Source organism: Ranitomeya imitator, chromosome 2 (assembly GCF_032444005.1).
Source record: "Ranitomeya imitator isolate aRanImi1 chromosome 2, aRanImi1.pri, whole genome shotgun sequence".
Lineage (NCBI taxonomy): Eukaryota > Metazoa > Chordata > Amphibia > Anura > Dendrobatidae > Ranitomeya > Ranitomeya imitator.
The window spans coordinates 664,004,503-664,022,390 of record NC_091283.1 but is presented as its reverse complement, the minus strand read 5'-3'; the positions used below and the strand labels follow the sequence as shown (position 1 = coordinate 664,022,390).

At 41.3% G+C, this 17,888-nt stretch overlaps 1 protein-coding gene across 1 annotated transcript in view; it reads left to right on the top strand.

Annotated features, from left to right (window-relative positions):
- The window catches only part of SLC43A1 (solute carrier family 43 member 1), a 195,194-nt gene that overhangs the window by 135,839 nt on the left and 41,467 nt on the right, over positions 1-17,888 (top strand). The window contains exons 7-10 of the mRNA XM_069752981.1: positions 6,079-6,212; positions 6,440-6,600; positions 6,933-7,082; positions 16,416-16,451. Of these exons, the coding sequence (XP_069609082.1) occupies positions 6,079-6,212; positions 6,440-6,600; positions 6,933-7,082; positions 16,416-16,451 (481 nt within the window). The remainder of the gene's footprint in view (positions 1-6,078; positions 6,213-6,439; positions 6,601-6,932; positions 7,083-16,415; positions 16,452-17,888) is intronic.

The following is a 17,888-nucleotide window of genomic DNA, read 5'->3' as shown; positions in this document are numbered from 1 at the left end:
GAGAGCAGTGCTGACAGGAGCAATGATGACAGAAGGAGAGCCATGGAGATAGAGCAGTGGTGATACGAGAGGAACGTTGGTAACAGAAGGAGAGCCATGGAGATAGAGCACTGGTGATACGAGAGGAGCGTTGGTAACAGAAGGAGAGTCATGGAGATAGAGCAGTGGTGATAGTAGGAGAGCAGTGCTGACAGGAGCAATGATGACAGAAGGAGAGCCATGGAGATAGAGCAGTGGTGATACGAGAGGAGCGTTGGTAACAGAAGGAGAGCCATGGAGATAGAGCAGTGGTGATAGTAGGAGAGCAGTGCTGACAGGAGCAATGATGACAGAAGGAGAGCCATGGAGATAGAGCAGTGGTGATATGAGAGGAGCGTTGGCGACAGGAGACCGATGGTGATAGGAGGAGAATAGTGGTGACAGGAGTCATGGTGACAGGAGAGCAGTGGTAACAGGAGAAGAGCTGTGGTGACAGAGAGTAGTGGTGACAGGAAGATTTGGGAGGTGACAGGGGGAAGGAGGAAGTGACATTATCTATTTTCACAAAAAAATTGCGCCTGCGGCCCTAGCTACCGATTTGTACATAAATGTGAATATATCTTTGTTGCACAAAATCTCTGAGTGCCTTGGTGTGTGACAGCAGTGCACTGCTCCTGCAAACAGTACACTATTACTATGTGATGCACTTGTCATAGTGTCACAGGATGCCTTTGTGGCTAGAATGCATACACTATAACATATGACTGAAGTGGCTGTATGGGGAGTTACTGCTCATGCTCTAGGTATTCACGCTCCTGAAAACCTGGCCATCGATGATAATATACACCTTAGTTACCCAAGCGTGGCCATCACGATGGGAGCACGATGCTGGCCATGACCATGGATACATAAGATACTGCTAAACAGAAGAACTATACCCTTTTAAAGCAAAATAACTTAGACAACTAGGGGGTTTCTAGCAATTTCATCTCTCTTCCTTTAGGATCTAGTGGGATTTTATTTTAATTGGCCACTTATGGCTATAAAGCTGTGATTGTAGCATAAAATGGTGAGGTTGAGGGCAGTTTTAAACTGATGGCCAAATGTACAGTAAGCCCATTAACAGCCATTCTCATTCTTTATTCATTCATGACTTCTTCCTTTCTAATTCTCTTAATCTCCTGGCTCTTACTGAAACCCGGATCCAGCAGTCAGACACCACCGCTGCTGCTGCTCTTTCATACGGTGGACTACACTTTTCTCATACCCCAAGATCAGACAACAGAGCAGGTGGAGGCGTTGGCCTGCTCCTTTCACCCAAATGTACTTTCCAAGTTATCCCCCAAGTACCCTCACTTGTCTTCCCTTCCTTTGAGGTCCATGTGGTCAGACTCTACGTCCCCTTCTCCATGCGAGTGGCGGTGGTGTATCGTCCTCCCGGCCCTTCTCATCAGTTCCTGGATCACTTTGCCACCTGGCTTCCACACTTTCTCTCCTGTGACACCCCCACCCTTATCATGGGTGATTTCAACATCCCCATTGTCTCTCCCCTCTCCCCATCTGCTTCTCACCTTTTATCTCTATCCTCCTCTTTTGGCCTCTCGCAGCATACTAACTCTCCAACAAATGAAGATGGAAACTGTTGTGAGTTCTGTTTTTGGGCTCCCTCTGGTGGTTACTGATGGTACTGGGTGACTTGTCTTTCCTGGGTCTCTGGGTTCCACCTGTTCCATCAGGATATGGGAGTTTCCTATTTAACCTGGCTTTGCTGGCATTTCCTCGCCGGTTATCAATGTATCCAGTGTGTCTTGTTACCTCTGCTCCCTGCTCCTAGAACCTTCTGGTCAAGCTAAGTTTGGATTTTCCTGTTTTGGTGTTTTGCTTTATTTGGTTTTTAGTCCAGCCTGCAGATATTTGATTCTTTGCTGCTGGTTGCTCTAGTGGGCTGAAATTGCTCCTCATGTACCATGAGTTGGCACATGAGTTCAAGTAATTTCAGGATGGTTTTTTGAAGGGTTTTTCGCTGACCGCGCAGATCACTTTTGTATCCTCTGCTATCTAGCTTTAGCGGGCCTCATTTTGCTGAAACTGTTTTCATACTGCGTATGTGCTTTCCTCTCATTTCACCGTCATTATATGTGGGGGGCTGCTATTTCTGTGGGGTGTTTCTCTGGAGGCAAGAGAGGTCTGTGTTTCTTCTAATAGGGGAAGTTAGATCTTCGGCTGGAGCGAGACGTCTAGGATCATCGTAGGCACGTTCCCCGGCTACTTTTATTTGTGTGTTAGGTTCAGGGTCGCGGTCAGCTCAGGTTCCATCGCCCTAGAGCTTGTTTGTATCTGTGCTTGTCCTTTAGTGATCCCCTGCCATTGGGATCATGAAAGGAAACTCCCTTGACTTGATCTTCTCCCGACTTTGCTCAGTGGATGATTTCACAAACTCCCCTCTCCCGCTCTCTGACCACAACCTTCTTTCATTCTCTATCAAGAACTGCCATCCCGCTCAGGTCACCCCCACTTTCCACACTTATAGAAACATACAGGCCATTAACACCCAGAAACTTATGAAGAACTTGCAGTCCTCATTGGCCCCTATCTCCTCCATCTCATGTCCTGATTCTGCATCGAAGCATTACAATGAAACCCTGCAAAGTGCTCTGGATGAAGCTGCTCCTCCTATACATAAAACAACTCGGCACAGACGGCAACAACCGTGGCACACGCTGCAAACACGTTTCCTGCAGCGGTGCTCCAGGTGCGCAGAACGTCTGTGGAGAAAATCTAATCTACCCGAAGATTTCATCCATTATAAGTTCATGCTAAAGACATACAATTCTGCCCTTCACCTCTCCAAACAAACCTACTTCAACACCCTCATCACCTCCCTGTCCAATAACCCTAAACGTCTCTTTGACACGTTCCAGTCCCTACTCAACCCAAGAGAGCAGGCCCCAACCACGGATCTCCGTGCTGATGATCTGGCCAATTACTTCAAAGAAAAAATTGACCACATTCAACAGGAAATCATCTCCCAATCTCTTCATACCATGCACTGTCCTCCCTCCCCCACTGCATCTAGTTCACTCTCTGACTTTGAAGCAGTTACAGAAGAAGTAAGCAGGCTCCTTGCATCTTCTCGCCCGACCACTTGCACCAGTGACCCCATTCCGTCACATCTCCTCCAGTCCCTTTCCCCGGCTGTCACCTCTCACCTAACAAAAATATTCAACCTTTCCCTCACTTCCGGTATTTTTCCCTCCTCATTTAAGCATGCCATCATACATCCATTACTTAAAAAACCATCCCTCGATCAAAACTGTGCCGCTAATTATAGACCTGTCTCTAATCTTCCCTTCATCTCTAAACTCCTCGAACGCCTGGTCCACTCCCGTCTTACCCGCTATCTCTCAGATAACTCTCTTCTCGACCCTCTTCAATCTGGCTTCCGCTCTTTACATTCTACTGGAACTGCCCTCACTAAAGTCTCTAATGACCTACTAACAGCTAAATCTAATGGTCACTACTCCATGCTAATTCTCTTGGATCTCTCTGCAGCATTCGACACTGTGGATCATCAGCTCCTCCTCACTATGCTCCACTCCATCGGCCTCAAGGACACCGTTCTCTCCTGGTTCTCCTCCTATCTCTCTGACCGATCCTTCACTGTATGTTTTGCTGGTTCCTCCTCCTCTCACCTTCCCCTTACTGTTGGGGTTCCTCAAGGATCAGTCCTAGGCCCCCTACTCTTCTCGTTGTATACTGCCCCTATTGGACAAACAATCAGTAGATTTGGTTTCCAGTACCATCTCTATGCTGACGACACCCAATTATACACTTCTGCTCCTGATATCACACCGACCTTTTTAGAAAACACCAGTGATTGTCTTACCGCTGTCTCTAACATCATGTCCTCCCTCTATCTGAAACTAAACCTGTGAAAAACTGAACTCCTCGTGTTCTCTCCCTCTACTAACCTACCTTTGCCTGACATTGCCATCTCCGTGTGCGGTTCCACCATTACTCCAAAGCAACATGCCCGCTGCCTTGGGGTCATCCTTGATTCTGACCTTTCATTCACCCCCTACATCCGATCACTGGCTCGCTCTTCTTACCTGCATCTCAAAAACATTTCTAGAATTCGCCCTTTTCTTACTTTCGACTCTGCAAAAACTCTGACTGTTTCACTTATTCATTCTCGTCTGGACTATTGTAACTCTCTACTAATCGGCCTCCCTCTTGCAAAACTCTCCCCGCTCCAATCTGTCCTGAATGCTGCAGCCAGGATCATATTCCTCACCAACCGTTACACCAATGCCTCTACCCTGTGCTAGTCATTACACTGGCTACCCATCCACTCCAGAATCCAGTACAAAACCACTACCCTCATCCACAAAGCACTCCATGGATCAGCACCACCCTACATCTCCTCCCTGGTATCAGTCTACCACCCTACCCGTGCCCTCCGCTCCGCTAATGACCTCAGGTTAGCATCCTCAATAATCAGAACCTCCCACTCCCGTCTCCAAGACTTTACACGTGCTGTGCCGATTCTTTGGAATGCACTACCTAGGTTAATACGATAAATCCCCAATCCCCACAGTTTTAAGCGTACCCTAAAAACTCATTTGTTCAGACTGGCCTACCGCCTCAATGCATTAACCTAACGATCCCTGTGTGGCCTATTTATAATAAAAAAAAAAAGGTTCCTCGCATCATGTTCTCATACACTTTATGCAGTATTAGCCCTCTGTGTCTGTACTGCTACATACTGGTTCATGCAGCTTTACATGAACACCTGAGCCTTACACTATAGCTGGTCCGAATAACTAAAGCAATTGTTACCATCCACCTCTCGTGTCTCCCCTTTTCCCCATAGTTTGTAAGCTTGCGAGCAGGGCCCTCACTCCTCCTGGTATCTGTTTTGAACTGTATTTCTGTTATGCTGTAATGTCTATTGTCTGTACAAGTCCCCTCTATAATTTGTAAAGCGCTGCGGAATATGTTGGCGCTATATAAATAAAAATTATTATTATTATTATTATTATTTATTTCAATAGTGTTTTCTAAAAAAAAACCTCTACTTTGCGTATCAATATAGCTGAAGCAGAACATATACCAAAAGGACACTCTTCTGACTTATGTTTCTTAGTGAAGACTATAGACTCAATAGTCATGCATCAGGAGATATTCCTGGATTACACACCAAACGTCATGCCATTGTACCTGGAGCTGAGCACGGGTGATTGACAGCTTTCGCTCTACACAGTGCTTAGGGAGAAAGCTATTAATCAATAGCTGGTGGAGAGACAAAATGGCAGCTGCTTAATATCAAGAGCTCCAGTGCACTCATTAGGGCTAGGGCTATAATATATATCTCTGTCGTCAAAAGTTCACTATGTATTGCTGCTACATCTCAGCGCAATACAAATGAATGACGTGGTTAGACTTTCTGCAACTTGCTTCTGCTGGTCACAGTACCCTGGGGGTCTCAATGTGACCCCCTTAACTTGTATTGCACTGCAATGTAGCAGCAACAAATAGCAATCTTTGGACACTTGGCTGGTCATGACCAAAGTCGTCATGTAGCCCCAAGTCTAAGAGGACTCAAGTGATTGACCCCCTCTGTTGGTAATAACAAGTGATTTTATGAAATACTGCTAGAACAATTGAAGTGTCCCAGCAATCCCATCATGGTCTCTGATACTAGTTTATACTACCCTTACTCAAGGCAAGATGAACTTGGCAGCAGATCCCTACAGATGGTGGTCAAACAAATGATAAAATCATCTTTTCAATCCATATGGTGTGTAAAAGGGCATTCGTTCTGGTGGGGTCTAGTTCCAGTTGTAGGAAAAAAATCTGAAAATATCCATTGTAGGAATATGCAACTTGTGCATTAAGAAGTACTAAAGAATTTTACTGATTTCTTGCCAAAACCAAGAAAAGGATCATAAAAGTGAGGGAAATATCAATGAAAAATGTATACATATGCCCTTCTATGGTATCATTAGACTCGTGCAAATAAAGGCTAGTTCTGTATAACGTGCACTAATCATAGTCATCCTCTTTCATCCTTATCCTTTCTTTCCCTACTTTCTGCAGCTTATATATGAAGCGGGAGTATCGTTCGTGGGTATTATGTTGGGCTGGTCTAGTTTGGCCTGCCTGATTTTTCTCAACTGTCTGATCAACTGGCCCAAGGAATCCATCCCTTCTCCAGAAGAGTCTGCCTTTACGTGAGTGTGTAATGACTGAACAGTGCTCTTTATTGACAGCTAGAGTTAATTGTACCACAGAAGATAATGGTGCAGCTCCATTCTGAACTGTGGCCCAGTTTCAAAAGGCTTGGAAGGGAATATATGACGGAACAATTCTGCCTGAAAATGAAAGCTTGTGAAGTGACATTGACCAACATGAAACATCTCAGACATGCCTTGTAATTGATTCTCTGATGATCTCACAGGAAAAAGGTCACACTACGCACTCTTGCACTAGACCACAAAGTCACTGGAGATCAATTTTACACCCACGTGACCACTGTTGGTCAGCGGTTAAGTAGGAAAGGCGATCCTGAGGAGCAGCATTTATCCAATGAAGACTTGTCAAAACCTGCAAAAAATAGCGGTAAGAATACAACATATGATAAAGTATATTTTGAGCCCTGTCAACTATGAAGATGTATTCTGTAGGTCAACAAAGTGCCCATCACACGTATAGTAATAGGAAACAAAATCGCGGTCTGGTAAGGAGTGCTAAGTCGAAATTGGTTGAAGCATTAAAAAAAATTATAGGGCAGATGGACTGTGTCCTTACCTTCAAGCATAAAATGTTATGTTTTGTCATATGTATGGATTTTGATCATTATGAGCTATATTAGAGCCCCCATTTTAAATAAATTAATACCTGTATCTACAGAATATGGCATAAATTGAAATATTAATTTGTTGCTTACGCAGGATCTTCTACCACATTCCTACAGAACGCACGTTCTCCCATTTTCCTCTTCTCCGTTATTACTATGATGATGACTCAGCTTCGTATAATTTTCTTCATGGCATCAATGAACAGGATGATAGAATATTTGGTGCTTGGCACACAAGATAATGGTTAGTATGTATTTAATGTTGACAAAACCAGTCTAATATATGAGCATGGAGACTAGGCATATCGCAAATATAATACATTTACTTTAGCATCGAAATTATTAAATTATTGACGCTAGTTGCAAGTATGATTGAAATAGGAAATACAAGGGCATGTAAAAGTTTGGGCACCCCTAGTCAAAATTACTGTTATTGTGAGGTGAAGATGAAATGATCTCTAAAAGGCCTAAAGTTAAAGATGACACATTTCCTTTATATTTTAGGCAAAAAATATGTTGTCAATTTTTACATTTTAAAAAATACAAAAAGGAAAAGGGGCCGATGCAAAAATTTAGGCACCTTTGGAGATTTGTGCACTCAGACAACTTTGACCAAAGTTTCAGACCTTAATTAGCCTGTTAGAGCTATGGCTTTTTACTGTCATAAATGTCACATGAAAAAACACGGCACTCTGTGTGGTGCAAACGTTGGTGCTCAAGTAGGGTGTCCGGCCCGTTGTATCAAATGTTCAAAATAACTTGGCACTCAAAAGGCTTTATGAAAAAGGTTGTGTTCATTTATTATGCATCCAGACAATTGATGTGACTTTTCAACCATGTATGATTTTTGTGCATTGATTGACATGTAATTTAATTTCTTTCTTCATGTTTTCTCTTTGTTCACATGTTGTAAAAAAAAATTTTTTCACTTGATAAAGATTGTTCTGATGAAGGTCCGGTTTTGAACAAAAATGTTAAACAAGGATTAATTGGATGCATAATAAATTAGCACAATTTTTTTTCATAAAACCTTTTGAGTGCCAAGTTATTTTGAACTTTGTTTACTGTCATCGTTATGAAAGGCCAGGTGATGCAAATTTCCCAGCTTTATAAAAACCCAGACTCTTTGAAAATGGTGGAGGCCCACAAAGCAGTAGAGTGGTATTAAAAGATAGCAAAGCATTTTCAAGTTGCCCTTTGCTTAGTTTGAAATGTAGCTGAGAAATGGCAGTTAACAGGTGTACCCCCGCTTGACTGGAAAAGACCTTCAGAAAGATTTAGCAGACTCTGAAGTTGTGGTACATTGTTCTACTGTTCACAGACACCTGCACAAATATGGAAGAGTCATCAGAAGAAGACCTCTCCTGCATCCTCACCATAAAATTCAGCATCAGAAGTATGCAAAGGAGCATCTAAGCAATACTGATGTTTTTGGAAACGAGTCCTGTGGACCGAAGAGGTTAAAATAGAAGTATTTGGCCAAACTGGTCAAATGTATGTGTGAAGTAAAAAGGGCACAGAATTTCAGGAAAAGAACATCCCGCCAACCATTAAGCATGGGGATGGATCAATCATGCTTTGGGGTTGTGTTGCAGCCAATGGCACTGGGAACATTTCACTGGTAGAGAGAAGAATAGATTCAATGAAATTTCAACAAATTCTTGATGCAAACATAACACAATCTGTAAAAAAGCTGAAGTTGAATGAAGAGGATGGCTTCTATAAATGGACAGTGATCCTAAATACATTTCAAAATCCTCAATAGACTACCTCAAAAGCGCAAACTGGAGGGTTTATAATGACCCTTTGCTGTCCCCTGATCTGAACATCATTGCAAATCTGTGGCTAGACCTCAAAATAGTAGTGCATGCAAGATGGCCCAGGAATCTCACAGAACTGGAAGTAATAATAATAATAATAATAATCTTTATTTTTATATAGCGCTAACATATTCCGCAGCGCTTTACAGTTTTGCACACATTATCATTACTGTCCCCAATGGGGCTCACAATCTAGATTCCCTATCAGTATGTCTTTGGAATGTGGGAGGAAACCGGAGTACCCGGAGGAAACCCACGCAAACACGGAGAGAACATACAAACTCTTTGCAGATGTTGTCCTGGGTGGGATTCGAACCCAGGACCCCAGCGCTGCAAGGCTGCAGTGCTATCCACTGAGCCACCGTGCTGCCCTAAGACAAATCTCTGCCCTATCTCCAAAGACATACTGATAGTGAAATTAGATTGTAAGCCCCAATGGGGACAGAGCCAATAACGTCTGTAAAGCACTGTGGAATTAATGGTGCTGTATAAGTGAGGAAAATATATACATTTCCCACTGAAGAATGGACGAAAATCCCTCAAATAAGAATTGAAAGACAAATTTCTGGCTACAAAAAGTTTGTACAAGCTGTGATACTTTCAAAAGGGGGTGCTACTAGGTATTAACCATGCAGGGTGCCAAAAGTTTTGCATCCGCCCATTTTTCCTTTTTGTAGTTTTTAAAATGTTAAAAACTACAATTTTTTTTGCCTAAAATACAAAGTTAATATGTCAACTTTAACTTTAGTCCTTTTAGAGATCATTTCAACTTTAACTCGCTTAACTGTTCACAATAACAGTAATTTTTACAAGAGGCGCCAAAACTTTTACATGGCACTGTATGTGAAAGCTTAACTAAGGGTGGAAATTGTATACTGAATGCAGGGAAGAGGAAAAGATACAACCATAATGCCATGAATAAGCTCTAAAATGGTCTCTACTGGTCACTAGTGTCGATCGACTGAATCCACGTTCAGGACAATAATTTTATACGTCTGCATAAATATTTATGTTGTTTTCTTTTAATAATTCATCTAGGCCTTTTCTTAAATCATCACATGGTTCTTGTTGTGAACAGGTAGACTATTCCCCAGAATAATAGTTCTCATGGTAAAGAAAACCTTGTTGCCTCTGGAGATTGAACCTCTCTCCCCAGACAGAGGGGGTGCAATTTTGTCTTTTGATGAGTTTTACATGGAGCGGCTTTAAACCAGGGTTGGAGTCACAACAGAGGGGAAGCACATTTAGGCTGTGTTCACACGGTGTGTTTTTGTTGTGTTTTTCCACACGGAATTGGCCCAAAAACGCTAGGGAATCCTTATGCCAGCCAAGTCAATAAGAATCTTGGAAGTGCCATGCACATGATCAGTAATTTTCCTTTCAGGATTTGTGCTGCTCTTAAATCCAGAGCATGTCAATTCTTTGTGCGTATTTTTCTGCTTTTTTCACCCATTGACTTCAATTGTGTCAGGTAAATAAGCAGCAAAAATGCAGGTATAAAAATGTTTGCAGATTTTCTGAGTTTTTGATTCCATTTTTACGGACTTCCATGGTATTTCCCACGCTGTCATCTGTGTGACAGTGCGAGAAATACCGGCAGTCAGAGCGCTGCGGTGTCATGCTGTCAGATGTCAGTGTGTCCCGCGGTAAAAAACTTACCGCAGGTAACAGGCGTTGCCAGATGAGAGACTACTACTGCCATCAGTCGACACCTGCTATCACTGATTACAGTGAGGGCAGGCGACAGTTGATGGGCGTAGTCATCAGCCGGCACCTGTGCTCAAAGTAAAAAAAATTAAAAAGGTATAACAAGTAAATATTGAAATAAAAATAAAAACCACAGTATATATGCACCTTACACCTAATCTCTGAAGCCCTTGTCTCCTGTAGAAAATAAAAAAACACCCATACTCACCTTAATGCCTAATTCCCGATGCTCATGTCACCTGGAAAAGAGAAAAAATAATAAACTACCATATCCCTCACCTATCCGCCGTAATCCATAATCTCCTGCGATAATTCGGATCACTTGTAGAGCAGTCACATCAGCTGATGTGACTGCTCTACCTGGCAGCCTGCTACACACTGAGAGGAGCGTGTAATCACTCCTGCAGTGTGTAGCGGTGAGCTGCGGTGGGAAAGTTCAGCTGATGAGTCCCTGTGACCTCACTTACGGCACCACCACTGCGTGAGAAAGTTGTCACTCAGCAGTGCCGTCAGTGAGATGAAATGTCTGGTTTTCAAGGACATGGGTGTGTAAAAATCGGACAGCACTCGCATGGTCCGTAAGCCACCTTGTTTTTTCTGTCGCACCCATTGATTTGCATTAGTGAGTCTCCTCCAATATATAATAATAATAATAATTTTTATTTATATAGCGCCAACATATTCCGCAGCACTTTACAATTAAGTGGGGACATGTACAGACAATAAATTCAGTACAAGTTAAGACAATTTAAACAGTGACATTAGGGGTGAGGTCCCTGCTCGCAAGCTTACAATCTACAAGGAAATGGGGGGACACAGTAGGTGAAAAGTGCTTGTTATTTCAGGTCTGGCAATTATAATAAATAGGGATTTTCATATAAAGCTGCATGATCCGGTCATCAGCCCCTGTGTTTAAGTGCAAGAGTCAAGTATCAAGTGCAGTTATCGTGTGCATGGAGGGTGTGGAGACAGATGAATAGTAGGGTGCAGATTCAGAATAATATTTGGAAGGAGGGAACAGGGCAAAGTTAGTTTACTGAGTAGTTGATGTGGTAGGCTTGTTTGAAGAGATGGGTTTTGATATACGATATGATATGTGATATATGAGGACAATCGCAGCATGCTGTGATTTTGTCAGTCCGAATTCAGATGAGAAAAAAATTGCAGATGCATAGGGACTCGTAGATCAACATTGATCAGAGTCCGGTCTGATTTTCTTTCATTGGATTTCTCTTGTCCGTTTTTCTCGCAGAGGAGTATAAGCCCTAATAACCCCATGCGCATCACCGCCGCCAGGTATCGCAGTGCGAGCTGAGTTCTGCCAGTTGCAGTTTGGTTACAGCATATGTAGGTTCCTTCTGTGAAAGCTCCTACATAGACTGGTGACAATGTGGGATATTGATTTAACCCTTAGTTTACCGTTGGACCTGGGGCGACTTTATTGGGTTAATGTAAATGATTAAAGAGTGTGTCTGTTTTATTTCAAATAAAGTATGTAATTATTTAACTCTTTACTTACAGGATTAGTAATGAGAGTGTCTGGCTGATACCTCTGACAGCTGCTGACACCATCAAAAACAATGTCTGGGTATTTGTCTACTACATTGCACTTTCTACCTCTTAGCACTTTATGACAGTTGCCCTGTCCACATTTAAAGGGACACTGTCACCTGAATTTGGAGGGAACAATCTTCAGCCGTGGAGGCGGGGTTTTCGGGTGTTTGATTCACCCTTTCCTTACCCGGTGGCTGCATGCTGGCTGCAATATTGGATTGAAGTTCATTCTTTGTCCTCCGTAGTACATGCCTGCACAAGGCAATCTTGCCTTGTGCAGGCGTGTACTATGGAGGACAGAGAATGAATTTCAATCCAATATTGCAGCCAGCATGCAGCCAGCGGGTAAGGAAAGGGTGAATCAAAAACCCCAAAACCCCGCCTCCATGGCTGAAGATTGTTCCCTCCAAATTCAGGTGACAGTGTCCCTTTAACACCTTCACCTTCTGTCTTGTCCCTCCCTTTGATGTGAGTCCCGAGGCTGAGCCCACAGTGGTCAGCGCTCATAGCCAGTGAGCATTACTGCTTCATACAAGCGATCTGATCATCGCCTGTGTGTTGCAGAAGCGATCAGAAGATTGCAGCTTCTAGTCTCCCATGGACACTATTGTAACAAGTGAAAAGTAAAAAAAAGTTTTTAAAAAAATGTAAAACATTTAAAAAAAAAGTTCAAATCACCCGCCATTTGCCCCATTCAAAATAAAATAATTTTAAAAAATACACATATTTGGTATCATCGCATTCAGAATCACCCGATCTATAAAGCTATAAAAATAATTAATACGATCGGTAAGCGGCATAGCAAAACAAAACTCAAAACCCCAGAATTAAGTTTTTTTGGTTGCCGCAATTAAAATACAATAACGGGCGATCTAAATATTGTATCTGCACCAAAATGGCATCATTTAAAATGTCAGCCCGGCGCCCAAAAAAGAAGCCCTCACCCAACCCCAGATCACAATTTTTTTTTACCGCTTACATATATATATATAAAAAAACCCTGACATGTTTGGTATCTACAAACTCGGAATGACCTGGAGAATCATAATGGCAGGTCAGTATTAGGTGAACATGAAAAAATAAAAATCAGTTGTGGCTCGCACTTTTTTTTTGCAATTTCAATGTACTTTCCCATTTTTTTCCCATTTTACAGTACACATTCTGGGAAAACCAATGGTGGTGTTCAAAAGTACAACTTGTACCGCAAAAAAAAAGCCCTCACATGGCCATATTGATGGAAAAATAAAAAAGTTATGGCTCTGGGAAGCAGGGGAGCAAAAAACAGAAACACAAAAATGAAAATGGGCTTCGGCGTGACAAGGTTAAGCTGCTTTTACCTTCTGGTGTATCATCAATATATACTGCGGCTCTAGCACATTGCACTTTTTATGGTGTGCTGCCCTCTTTTGTTCATTTATAGATACTGCAGTCAAGGCCACACTATATTTTTGATCAATAACTTATATTATTTGGGCTGAACATATGATTATGCAGTTTGTACTGATGTAAATTCTAATGTTACTTATTATATACTCAGTTGCATTATTACTTTGCACTTTTGCACATTTATTTTGATAGAACCCATTAGTTACCATTCTTATTATGTGATTCTGCATTAAGCATGTATCCAGGTGATATTCTGTATCTATTCTAATCATGATAGCACAGCACTGAGCTTTCCCTCTGGTGATGATGCCTATCTTTACCTATCATGGGTTCAAATTTTAGTTTATTTTATTTACGTTGTGACTTGTGTAAATATAATAAAGATTTGTTCACATTGTTTTTGACTATTACAATTGCTTAGCATCATATCTTGGAATTGATTCAGCCATTTATGATTTAGCCATTTTTTGGTATGCTGAGTAATAAACAGGTCATCGTCTGAGCGGAAGTCCCCTGGTTCAATTATGGGCAGTTGACTGACTCCCACCAGGTCCACACTTGTTCTTTTCATTTCCCACTTGCTAATGTCCAACCTTCCAAAGTTCGTCCCTCTCATCTTCACATTTCAACCGTATATCATTCATTCCAACTCAAGTCCCCCTTTTCATCACAGACTACATCAGCAATTGGGCCCCCGTGTGAGTTTACCCCTTTTGCACCATCCTTGTCCTGATTACTTCTGACCTTCCTTTGCCCTTCCCCAGTTGTTTGTAGGATACTGTCAAGCCTGGGGAACCCACTGTCCAGCACCATATTTCACACATATTGTTTGCGATCCATAGAGTGTCATGATGAAGGCTTTATGTGCTAGCCAGGGGTGTTATGACCTTGGTCGCAGAGGTCCATTTAACTCTGAATAGGTCCCTAAATAAACAGGTTTTGTACATTTCTTGAAAAAAATGACATCCTAACAAAATAAAATTACATTGAAAAATTATGCAGAGGTAAAGTAAACATATAGATGTTATTTTTTATTTATTATTTTTTTCACACCATTATTAACTGGTTTAATAATTGAAACATGAAAAGTTTGAAAATTGCAAATTAATTGAAATAAGTTTTCACCAATAAACACAAAACGTATGAACCTAAATTTACAAAGCTGGTATAAAGTGCAACGTGGTACACTGAAGAAATTGGAGTAAGCATAAATCATTGTTGTACGAACCAAAAAAAGTTTATTTATATACAGTATAGCACATGCATCTAAAAACATGAAAACGGTCAAAGAGGAAGGTGTGTAGGATCAGCGAGCCAAACCAACCGATAGTACAAAACCATTACCTTCACAAGAAACTCAAAACTTAATATTAACAATCCGCTGTAACGAATGAGTCTACAAGTAGTGAAGGACATGTACAAAAAAAGTCCCTATTCGGTCACAGAATTTAACAGGAAACCCTGTGTGGTTGAAAAGTACTAAGATGTACTGTGAGGGGTTGACTCGCTCGGCTGCTTGCAAAGGTAGACACGGGAACGATTTTTGGTGATTTATGCAGTGTACCAAATGGATAGGAGTACTTCACCCTTCCATCCCAGATTATCATGTTTCTTGTGCTGTGTCCTTTCTTTGATGTACTTATATAGTACAATGTGTCACGAAAAAACAATCTCAGAATCAAAGGGATATATAGCATTCCGGAGTTATTACTATATAAAGTGACACTTGTCAGATTTAAAAAAATTGGGCCCGGTCACTAAGGTCAAATTTGGTCTGCCACTGTGGGGTTAAGAAGAAAATAAGATAAATAGGTAAATGTATTGTTCTGAATGTTGGTCCAGTTGATTAATCGAGAAAATGTGCTTATTTAGGGCAAAATGGTTAATGCAATATGGTTGTACCTAGAATTCTTTCCTTTATCACAGCCCTTAGTTGAACTTGGACATGTGTTTTTTAATCATATTATACAACTACCATATATGTAACTGTATGGTACAAAAAAATGCAATAAGCAACGGGTAGGAAATGTACCACTAGGGGTCAGTAGGATAATAGCAAGAGTGGTAATATAAAATTTAACTTTTAGGCTGTGTGCACACGTTCAGGATTTCTTGCAGAAATTTCCTGAGCAAAACCGGACATTTTCTGCAAGAAATCCGCATGCGTTTTTTGTTTTTTTTCACTTTTTTTTGCGCGATTTTGACACTTTTTTGTGCGTTTTTTTCCGGAGCTTCCTTCCCAATGCAAAATGAAAAATCCGCAAAATTAATGAACATGCTGCGTTTTTTACCGCGATGCGTTTTTTTTCGCGGAAAAAAACACATCATGTGCATCATTGTGGAATGCATTCTAAATGATGGGATGCATAATGTATGCGTTTTTATGCGTTTTTGTAGCGAAAAACATGAAAAAACGTGAAAAATCCGCAACGTGTGCACACAGCCTTAATGTTAAATATAATTAATAACCAAAAATTTGTTAAAGACTAAAGTGCAAAACAGTGCAGCGCCACACAAACAGGGACATAACAATGACCAGTCATTGGCTACAGCAGAACAAAGCGAAGGTTCTGGAGTGGCCATCTCAGTCTCCTGACCTCAGTATCATTGAGCCACTCTGGGGAGATCTCAAGCTCACAGTTCATGCTAGACAGCCCAGGAATTTACAGGAACTGGAGGCTTTTTGCCAAGAAGAGTGGGCAGCTCTACAATCTGAGAAAATAAAGAACCTAATCCTTCACTACCACAAAAGATTTCAAGCTGTCATTGATGTTAGAGGGAGCAAAATCGGGGTATGTGAACTTTTTGATCAGGGTCATTTGGATGTTTTGGGTTGTCATTATGATTTAAAAGAGAAAACCCAGTAGTTTGACAATAAATGGCTTCACCCAACCACTAACCATGAGTGGAGAAAAAGTTTTGGTGTTATCATTCATATTCTCTGAGAAAAGGCCAAGAAAGCTAAAATACTGCCGCAGTATGTAAACTTTTGAGCACAATTGTAAATTATAGCAAATTTGTACCATTAATTGTAACAAATTAAAGTAGAGAAAAAAATGAATATTCAGGTGGAAGACGCATTACAAATTTATGTTTGTTTTTAATTTTAGTAGCTGAAAATCTGAAATTGGAAGCAGAAAATACAGGTAATGTCTTATTTAGAAATGTGCATATCTTTATTTTTTGTAGTTAGTGATCGTAGAAAATGTCTATTACAGGAAATGTTGATACACAGATTTTTCACACCAGAGGAAAGTTATAAGGCAGGCAATGATTGAATGATTGTATTTCCAAATTTGCAGAGCCATATTAAAAAATGAATGATTACAAGTAGTGGCGATGTGCCAAATATTAAGCACATCACTTGTATTTTCTGTACATTAAACACATTGATTGTATATAAGGCACCCAATTCAAGTGTGTCATATGCAAACACCCCAGCCACATTCCGAGTACATGGGCGCAACCTCACTCAATGCAAGGGTATTGAGTGAGGCCGGAAATGGTCTGGTCGGATTGTGGTCACATGACTGCTGCTCCCGGCACCGGAGAGTCCCCACAGCGCCCAGTGCGCACAATGTGAGAATTCACAAGTCCATATAGAGTGACTGCAGACTTGTGGTTTTAGCCCGGACAACCCCTGGGCAAATGTATAGTTCAAGTGAATGGGAGAAGGCTGTAAATCATTGTACTGTAATGTATTGCAGAGGCTGCAGCAGTCACAGCCCCGTCAAAACGCTGATTGTTGACATTTCCAAGAGTATTGGACCATCACCGATCTATTCTTGGTTGGATATAATCATAATTGGCATTCAGTTTAATACTTAGTTGTAAGATTTTTTAATGTGGCTGTCTTATTTCAAAATAAAAGATTATTTTAGGTCTCGCTTTTGACATCGCCTGCAAACATTTGATATTTACAAGTAAAGTTGCAAGCAGTAGATCATTTTCACTGCAGATGCAGCTACATGGGATTTGTAGTAATAAATAGTGACTTTTCAAAGAAATTAAAGGAAACCTGTCCCTTGCTTCATGTCACCCAAATCATAGATGGCGTGAATCAGAGCCTATCTGCACAATTGCAGCCAGGTATATATTTTTTTCCTGAATGCTTCATGGTTTGAAAAGCCAGCTATGGACTGTGTTCCAGATTCTCCCCTTAGCGCTCTAGTTGAGTGACAGGTTTCATCCTATGTATGTGGCAGAGATCTGTCAATCACCTGGAGCGGGGCCTGGTGGCGGCACCTGACTAGTTTCTCCCTATATTCCCTCAACTATGTTTTCTCTGAAACTCTGGAGCACTTCAGAGAAAAAAAACCCTGGCTGTTTTCACAGTCAGGTTCTGATTCATGTTGCCCATGGCTTGGACAACATGCATTGAGTGACAGATTCCCTTTGATTAGCATCTTCTCGCTCCAGCTTGATCCTTGCTGTGGTATGATTATGTGCCCCAGTATGGCACGTGAAGAAATGTTGTCATGATTATACAACTACTTTAATATTTTACTCAACTGGCCATTTGAATTAATTTGCAGAGATGTCATAAACTGAATTCAATCCTGTTTCTACCTCTACTTGATAAA